This window comes from Quercus suber, unplaced genomic scaffold (genome assembly GCF_002906115.3).
Source record: "Quercus suber isolate HL8 unplaced genomic scaffold, Cork oak 2.0 scaffold_112, whole genome shotgun sequence".
Classification (NCBI taxonomy): Eukaryota; Viridiplantae; Streptophyta; class Magnoliopsida; order Fagales; family Fagaceae; genus Quercus; species Quercus suber.
This window is the reverse complement of record NW_027069577.1, coordinates 368,367-377,968: the sequence shown is the minus strand read 5'-3', so window position 1 is coordinate 377,968 and position 9,602 is coordinate 368,367. Positions and strand designations below refer to the sequence as shown.

At 35.8% G+C, this 9,602-nt stretch overlaps 1 protein-coding gene across 1 annotated transcript; it reads left to right on the top strand.

Moving 5' to 3' along the window:
• The first annotated feature begins 4,687 nt into the window (after positions 1-4,687).
• Positions 4,688-8,941, top strand: LOC136068379 (uncharacterized). Its single transcript, XM_065775469.1, has 6 exons — positions 4,688-4,876; positions 5,028-5,143; positions 5,257-5,313; positions 6,096-6,161; positions 7,059-7,133; positions 8,721-8,941. Exons 1-6 carry the CDS (start codon positions 4,717-4,719, stop codon positions 8,781-8,783), a joined length of 537 nt encoding a protein of 178 aa, XP_065631541.1. The 5' UTR covers positions 4,688-4,716; the 3' UTR covers positions 8,784-8,941.
• Positions 8,942-9,602: the final 661 nt, after the last annotated feature.

Below are 9,602 nucleotides of genomic sequence, written 5' to 3'. Positions count from 1 at the left end.
ATACTTTTAGTCAACTAATTTTTCAAGTAAAAACATATAAAAAGAGTATTTGCTTCCCCACTAAAAATCCCAAGGCAGGAAATTTTTTATTTGTTCTTTTTTTTTGGGGGGGGGGGGGGTTGGGGGTTGTTAACATTGAGGCTTTACTAGTTTTGGCATAAAATAGTTTTTTTCTTTTTTTTTTTCTTTTCTTTTTTTACTTTCTTTCTTTCATTGTATCCTTGAAAATAATCTAGAAAACATTTTATGAAGTGTGGCTTATACGAAAAATCACAAACTCTCTCTCTCTCTCTCTCTCTCTCTCTCTGGACATACACACACACACACACATATATATATATATATATATATATTATAGAAACTTTAAATCACCACTATACAACATTAGTACAAAACAACATTTGACTGGTATAATTTCACAAATATTAACATAATGAGCACAAAGCCTGCAATGCTAACTATAAGAATTTAGACTCTTGAAAAACACAATATGTTTAACCTAATTTATTAGCCAATACATGAACCACCTAAGAATTTAGACTCTAATTTATTAACATGAACCACCTGTTCATGCCTTGATCTTCAGAACACTTGATAGCTGAAGGCTTGGTTGAAACTTTACTTCACCAGTGCTAGCAATATGGATTTGATCTCCAGTAGGTGCTTGAAAGAGGTAGAAGATACAAAACCTCATAGATCTTATAGTAGTAACTCTCAAGACTTGAAAAACATGTATTTAGGTTTGCCTTTTACACCTATCAATGTTGGACTCAAACCCTAAACATTTCACAGGCTGTTAGGCCTTATTTAAAATTCTGCAAATTCATTGTTCGATCGATCGAAACTCTCTCCTAATCAGCCGAGCTCTTCAGTTTTTGAATTCTCTTTTCTGCAGCTTATATGTTCTTAAATCTTGACTTGTATTAACTTGAGCAATGTCTAAAACACTTCAAAGACCTTAAGATTTAATCCTAGGCAAATATTTGTTCTAGGTTTGCCAACATACAACATATTTAGAACCTAAACATTTATGACTAAATATTTAGAATCTAACACTAAAAAACAATCAAACTAATAATAAAGGTAGCTGACAAAGCATGTAAAAGATTTTACCTCAATGCTTTCAATGCCATAAATTATAGAGAAATGTCACTCCACAATATTTTCACAACAAATCATAGGTAGCATATTATTAGAGGTTTTTAATTTGAATCTACCATTGAAATTACTTTCTTGCCTACTAGTGATAGCATGTAATAGCCTGCCACTTAAGATTTGTTGTAAAAATCTTTTGGACGTAGTATTTCTCTAAATTTTAAGTTGAAAATTTAAAAGTGATATGATTGAAAATCTCATAAAATAATTTTAGATTTTTTTTTAATAAAATTATAAAATAGATAGATGGATAGAAAGGCATATAAAATTGAGAGAAATTGGTGTAAGGAGAATTGTGATAAGTGAGATCCACACAGAGAGAATGGGACAAATAAGGGCCTGTTTGGTAAGAGATTTTTAGTAACGTTGTTTAAGTTTTGTGAAAATATATGTGGATGAAAAAGTATGTGGAAATACGTGTTGTAGTTGTAAAGTTGTTATTTATAACTATGTATTTTGTTGGCTTTTATTCCGTACCAAATTTGATTGTAATCATTATCAATCGTTTATACCCTGTATCTATTGTGGGATTTGTTGTAAGGGATGTGTGATAGAGAGAGAAAGTGTGAAGACTTAAGCATTTGAAGGCTGAAGAATTCTCACGGGTATGTCGCGACCTAGCTTCCCGTGAAATGAATCATGTGCCATGCACATGCTGGAATACGAAGAGTCAGGCCAGGTGGAGACAACTGTGTCTCATGAGTATCTCGCGGGTAAGGCCTTCCTACGAGACACTCGCGAGGCAATCTGTTCTGCCAACCTGTACTAACTGACTCACACTTTTTGTACCTATCCTATATATACCCTCATTACCCACAAATGTTGAGGAAGGCTTCAAAGAGAAAACCCTAGCCAAACACATTGAGAATTAGAGATTGTCATCCCTACCTTTCTCTATACACTTGCTTGTGGTATCTCTTTAGCCCTTCCCTCTCCATTTCCACACCATTGAGAGGTTGATAGCCCAAACACTTACCACACCCTTTGAGAGTGCTGTGTGACGTTTTGGTGCTCTACCTCTTGAGAAATCGTCAACTACCACCATAATATAGCGCTTTCCATCCATGCTTTCTGTTCTTGTAAGACCCATTAAATCCACATGTAGTAATTCTAACGGGCGAGAAGTTGCGACCACATTCACTTTAGGATGGCTTGACTTTGTTTGTTTTCCCAATTGACATGGACCACAAACATTCTTCTCAATTTTCCCAAACTTAGGTAGACCGACCACAGCCTCAAGCTTCGAGACTTTTGCTACTTGTTTGTAATTTGCATGTCCAAGCTGTTGATGCCACAACTCTAAGAGGTTTACCCGAGCACTCCGACAAGCTATGCTGGGTTTGGGAATAACTCCATAACAATTATCGGTGGTCCTTAGTCCCTTCAGAACTTGAACACCTCCTTCATTCAAGATTAGACACCCTTTCTTTGAAAATTGGACTAAGAAATCCTCATCACAAATCTGAGTGATACTCAGCAAGTTCACTTTTAATCCCTAAATATACAGCACATCAGTCAACAAAGGAAGTCCCGAAATATCCACTGTTCCCTTTCCAAGAACCTGTGAATGACTACCATCTCCAAATGTCACAAATCCATCTTCCTTCTCTTTAAGAGTTTTGAACAAAGATTTTTCTCCAGTCATATGCCTTGAGCACCTGCTGTCGAGATACCACAAACATGAGTTAAACACTTTCAATGCGGTATGAACAAAAAGACATGCATGAGAGAGACATTCTTAACCATTAAAGCAAGACTCATTTTTCCTTATTTCATTCAAGGATGAGTGAAGTTTCCTTTTTAAGCGATCAAGTTTATCACATAATTGTCTATTTCTTCTCTTATATTCATAGACTAAGGACTTTGACTCACATAGGCTGTTATGTATATCATGGTTCCTACGAACTAAGGATTTCAGCATGTGACAAAAAATTCTAGCATGTTTCTTTGATTTAAACAACTCTAAAAGCGCATTACTGGAACAGTCTTCAAATATGCTCATTGAGTCATTTTCACAAACACTCTTACAATCATTCATGGTGGTTTTTACTAAATCACTTTTTCAAAACACACCAAGGGGTCTAGGATCACACTTAGGTATTAAAACCACAGTAAGTGTACCCGCTCTGATACCAATTGAAAGCTCGAAAATGTGTTGAAAACACAAGAGCTATTTAGACCCCCAATTAAAGTTACGGCTCGATAGATTTTACACTAACTTACTACAAAGTGCGGAATAGTGTAAATACAAGCGGATAAACAAATAAGCTACTCTAATCCATAAACTAAGCAACACAGCAGTAAAATGGAATATAAAAGAGTAGAGAAGAAGGATGCAAACACAGAAAACACCGAGACGTGTTTTCGAAGAGGAAACCGAAGAACTCGGCGAAAAACCTCTCCGCTGCCCTTCAAGCGAAAATCGATCCACTAGACAATCAGTTGGGATACATGGGTTAGCAAGAGACCCTCCAAGCCTAATCTACCCGATGCACCTAAGCCCTCCAAGCTCCTACTCCAACAAGGCTTCTCGAAACCGTGTCTTGTCTAGCACCTCGGATCCCGCAACAAGCTCCATGTTGCATCTGCCATTCCAGGATTTTTCCAATGCTTCCTAGTAGCACCAAAACGTCACACAGCACTCTCAAAGGGTGTGGTAAGTGTTTGGGCTATCAACCTCTCAATGGTGTGGAAATGGAGAGGGAAGGGCTGAAGAGATACCACAAGCAAGTGTATAGAGAAAGGTAGGGATGACAATCTCTAATTCTCAATGTGTTTGGCTAGGGTTTTCTCTTTGAAGCCTTCCTCAACATTTGTGGGTAATGAGGGTATATATAGGATAGGTACAAAAAGTGTGAGTCAGTTAGTACAGGCTGGCAGAACAGATTGCCTCGCGAGTGTCTCGTAGGAAGGCCTTACCCGCGAGATACTCATGAGACACAGCTGTCTCCACCTGGCCTGACTCTTCGTATTCCAGCATGTGCATGGCACATGATTCATTTCACGGGAAGCTAGGTCGCGACATACCCGTGAGAATTCTTCAGCCTTCAAATGCTTAAGTCTTCACACTTTCTCTCTCTATCACACATCCCTTACAACAAATCCCACAATAGATACAGGGTATAAACGATTGATAATGATTACAATCAAATTTGGTACGGAATAAAAGCCAACAAAATACATAGTTATAAATAACAACTTTACAACTACAACACGTATTTCCACATACTTTTTCATCCACATATATTTTCACAAAACTTAAACAACGTTACTAAAAATCTCTTACCAAACGGGCCCTTATTTGTCCCATTCTCTCTGTGTGGATCTCACTTATCACAATTCTCCTTACACCAATTTCTCTCAATTTTATATGCCTTTCTATCCATCTATCTATTTTATAATTTTATTAAAAAAAAATCTAAAATTATTTTATGAGATTTTCAATCATATCACTTTTAAATTTTCAACTTAAAATTTAGAGAAATACTACGTCCAAAAGATTTTTACAACAAATCTTAAGTGGCAGGNGCTGTGACATGCGGTGATAGTACAGAAACAGAAATGGAAAATAATTCTACTAATGTTTGTGGAAGTGACAGTAAAAAGAGCAACTATCCTGGGCATGTGAGCTCAGAAGAAGGGATATTGGCCGATAACATGAATAAAGTCTCAGATACTCTTGAATCTATCAGCCTAGCAGGAAGTGTCCCTGGTAGCAAAGGTCAATTTACACTCTGGATTCTGCTATCTTGTTTAAAATTTTTAGATCCCTTTTGAGATTGCTGACGTGACTATTTGTATTTATTATATAATGAATGAGAAAAGTATTAATAGGAATTTGCAAATTTTTCCAATTGTTTTTGCTTATGCAGGTGAAAGTCTTAAGGATCCTGAGATAAACGGAAATGCTTCTGTTAGGAAGGAGAAGTCTGGTGCTGAACCAATAATTGTACCTATAGTTCTGAAAATGTCTGAATTTGATCATAAGGTATGGGGATGTTTTTATTCACTTTTATGGTTTTCATTATACTATAATGTAACTTCAGCTAGGGTTCTTTAAATTAAGAAATGCAGAAATATAAAATAAAGCTATATGTGCAGGCATTACTAGAGGAGTGGATCTCGACTCGTACATTTAATGATAAATTTCTAGTCCAGGTACTAATGATGCCAAGTTTATATTGGTATCTATTAACAAGAATGTTCAGCATATAAATCATGTTGTAGTTTATCTAGTAGTAAAGTAATATAGGGTGATTACACTGCATTATTGGGTCCGCGTGGTTTATTTTTTGTTTTTCTGGGAAAGTTCAAGTTGAAAAGAGATGACGCCAAAGTCAATTTGGTTCAGCACGGACTTTGAGAGAGAGAGAGAGAGAGAGAGAGAGAGAGAGAGAGAGAGCAAATGTTAAGTTGTAATAGCATTTGACCTCCTTTGTTGTCTGGAAAGTTAATCCTAGAAATTGGATTAGGAAGCACCCAACTACTTTGTAATTTCTCCACTGGAATATAGGTGCCTTCTAGATAACAATGCAACACATGTTCAAAATAGAAGGTGATTCCCACCCCCCACCCCCCCCCCTTTTTTTTTTTTTTTTTTTTTTAATAATATTTATGGCTTTTTTTTTTTGGGGTCAAAATTGTCTGATATAAATATAAATGGCTGTTTTGTCTATATTTTCTGATTATTCAAAATATAGCACTAAATTCTTTCATTCTGACCGTGTGAATGCAAAAGAACCTTTGGTTTTGGCTTTCTGGATCCTGTCCATTTCTTATGATTTTATTTCATTTTTACCTCTATAATATTGTCTTAGTTGTTTATTGAATAAATAAAATATTCTTTGCTTCATTCGGTATATTGCTGATAACAAGATAAGTTTTTCTTCTGACCTTTTATCTTTTTTAAAATCTTTTCTTGTATATTTCACTTTTTGCAGGATAAAGATAAGCTAATGACCAACTTAAAAACCATTCAGGACTATCTTTGCTCATTCAAGTCACAGGTAATACCCACTCATGTCTGTTTCTTTTTTTAGTTAGTAGGATGCAAGCAGGGTTGCTATGGTCTTGCATCTTTAGTAGTAATTAAGAAATCACTTATTTAATTATATTAATGGACCTTCAGATCAACAGATTAACAATTGTTAAGAAATCGCTTATTTAATTATGAGCACTGTTTGTTATACTTGTTTTTACTAAAAACGTGGGTTCAGCCCATGATTTTAAGTTTGAAATTGTGGGTTGAACCCTGTTTTAGTTATAAAACTTGTGTATACACACGTGTGACATGTGTAATAAGTTTTAGCCTTTAATTATATTAAGGGACCTTCACATCAAAAGATTAACAATTGACTGCTTATTTCTACAGCAACTTTATTGATTCAGGTTTGACCGTATAGCTATATAAATTTGAGAGAAACAATTAAGCAAATCATATTTGAAAAACTTTTTAAATTGGGAAGATTAATGAATGTCTATATCATGGATTTTTTTTTGTTTTATGCATTGATCTTGTAAGTGAGCTAATGCAGGAGCTTTCTTATGCATTGAGTAGAATAACACTACCTCTTTACTCAAAACAATTTATTGGTGTGTACAGTAAGATGTTGACATCAAGTTCAGTCGGGTAACAGTGTAGAGTGAGATTTGTTCTGTTTTGAAGTCATGTTCCTGCAAATGATTTGAATTTAAGAGCATTTACTTTGTCAAATTACTGGACTTCAAAGTGTCCATAACTAGTACCTTTGCGTTCCTATTAGTTTTAGGATTGTGTATCATAGTTACATGTGTGAGGAAACTTCCAATTTTTTTGTATTTAGGAGTTTGAAAATGTTAAACAGTGTTGCCAGCCATCTTCTTTATCATTTTTTCCCTGATTTTGTTTTATTTTCTTGGAATAGGGTTTGACGGTTGCTAATATATCAGCAACAACGTTCCCACAAACATTGGATTGGCTGCACAGTTATCTTCTTCAGGTATGGCGTTTCCAATCAATATATGAGGACGTTTTAGAAATTTGTCTATATATGCTTGTGGTGGGGTGAGGGATTGAAAGTAGGGTTTGGTTGGAGTTAGGGTTCTTGTTGAGGCTTGTGGTGGGCTTGGGGTTTGAAATAGAGAACAAGCAGGTTGCAGGATTTCCTGGGCAGCAGTAAAATAATAGAGCTTTTATGGCTTATTTGTATGGGTGAGCAAATAACCATGGTACCCAACCCAACCCAACCCACCTGCCTGCCTGACGTGGATTGACCTGACACATTTCAGCCGATTTGACTGTAACTTTGGTCAGCAGTGGATTCTACACAATGAAACCTGACTGGTTAGATGTTGAATATTAAAACTGACTAGCCAATTGCATCTCGTTGTAGGAGGCCAGATCTAAGTTGTGCCATTGGTTGCTACCATTGTGGGAGGCCAACACACAGTTGTGGAGGTCAGATCTAGGTGCCACCATGACATGTCTCAGGCCTTCTTTTTCCTTGCCGTGAGCTGTCATGCTTCCCTTCCTCGCTGGTGTTACCTGTGACTAAAAACTTGAAATGGAAGTGCACTTGGAGAGCCTACCCTACCTGATCTTATCTGCTCAGATGGTGGATTGATGCTCAACTGGACTGAACCCAGAATGACTTATTACTAGTTATTTGGTGGCTATTTGCTAGGGGAAGTGTGCAGGGTTGTAGGGTTTTGATAGGTAAAGTAGAATGGCTCAATTTGAGGTTGTAGAGTAGACTATTGAAGACCCAACCGGTGTGTGTGTTACTTACCAATAAAAATTAAAAAAAAAAAGAAAGAAAGAAAAAAGATGACTCATATACCAAAGTGTTTGAGGTTTGTGATGGGTAAAAGTAAGTGCACTTTACTAAGAGTTGCTAGTTGTATGACTAGTGAAAAATAATAGCAATCAGGGTCTTCATTAGCAATATTACAGATGGGGTACAAGGAATGCACACTACTCAATGATATTGTATAAGAGCTTGGAGTATAGCGAAATCGGATGTAGTTAGTTGTAGGTGGCATTAATGTGATAGTATTGGATCCAATTATGAGTGAATTTAGCTTCTAAATACCATAATATTATAGAACTGCCTTTGGCTGTCAAAGAGCATCCTGCATAAGCGCAATATGATAGGTATAATAGCTGGAGTAAGTCATTACGATTTTGTCAGTTACCAAAATCCTTTAAATTCAAAGTAGCTGCAAAACTCACAGATCTGTCCTTTGTTGTAGAACTAACCATAGTTTGTAAAATAACAACCCAAACTACTCTTCAGAGTACTTATGACCAGACCTTTAAAACCGTACAACTGTTACTTAAATTGGAATTCACACGTCGGTGGCTCGCATATTTTCTGTTATTTCATGGCTGCGCTGCATCAATATTATAAGATACTGACCTTTTTTCGATAGAGTTCTAATATTGCGTGTGTGGATTTTTAGTGGAAAATTAGCTGTGGTAGGAACACAACACCACCTCACAATACTTCATCTGTGCTTGGTGTTCTTTGTGTTTGGACCTGCTAGAATGTTATTCTGATTCCTTATCTGTATATTTCCTTGTTCAGTGTATTGAGCAGGGCATTTCATCGGAGTCCAATGAAGATGATAGAAGACCAACTGAAAATTAGAGCACATGCTGAAGTAAGCCTCAGACTTGTATTAAATGAACCTTAAATAGCCAAAAAAAAGAACCTTATATAGTTTTGTACAGTATGCTGAAGTAAGCCTCAGACTTGTACAGTATGCTTTTCATTTAAAGGAAATAAAAATTTCTTGTTTTTGTTCACCTCTTATATTCTTTTTAAGTATTAGAACTACCTCTTTTCCCTTTTTCTAATAAAATTTTTATTCTAATTGTATGATGTGCCATGCTTATTGATTGCCCAACTCCTTTTCACTTTCCTATCGCTAAAATTATTGTTGAATTGCATTTGGTGTTCACTGTTTTAGATTAGACGAAAAAGGGGTTGCAATTGTTGTCCTGTTTATATATCTATATAATAATATTTAAAAATTGAAGTTTGGTATTTATTGTTGCTACATTCTTGTTAAGGCACATCAGTGTAACATTTCAATTCACTTTGATCTATTCGGTCCACTTTGCTCCCGTTGGTCCACTTTTGTCGAGTTCGGTCCAATTGGTCATTTCAGACCAATTGGTCATTTCAGATCAATTGGTCCATTTCTTCGGTCTATTTGGTCCACTTCAGTTTATTCAGTCCACTTCGATGATACTTTGGGAGGAGAGATTTATGTAGAAAGAGGTGCAACTTTATTGGCAATTATGTTACTTAATTTCTCAGCGTAGTGTTAGTAGGTTCTTGATAAAATTACATTTTTCTTATATTATTGAAATCTTGTATTTTTTTTTTCTAATATAAGTTATGTATTTATTTATATTTGCTTCCTCCTTGAGCCATTCAAGATGTATAAAGGATGAACCATTT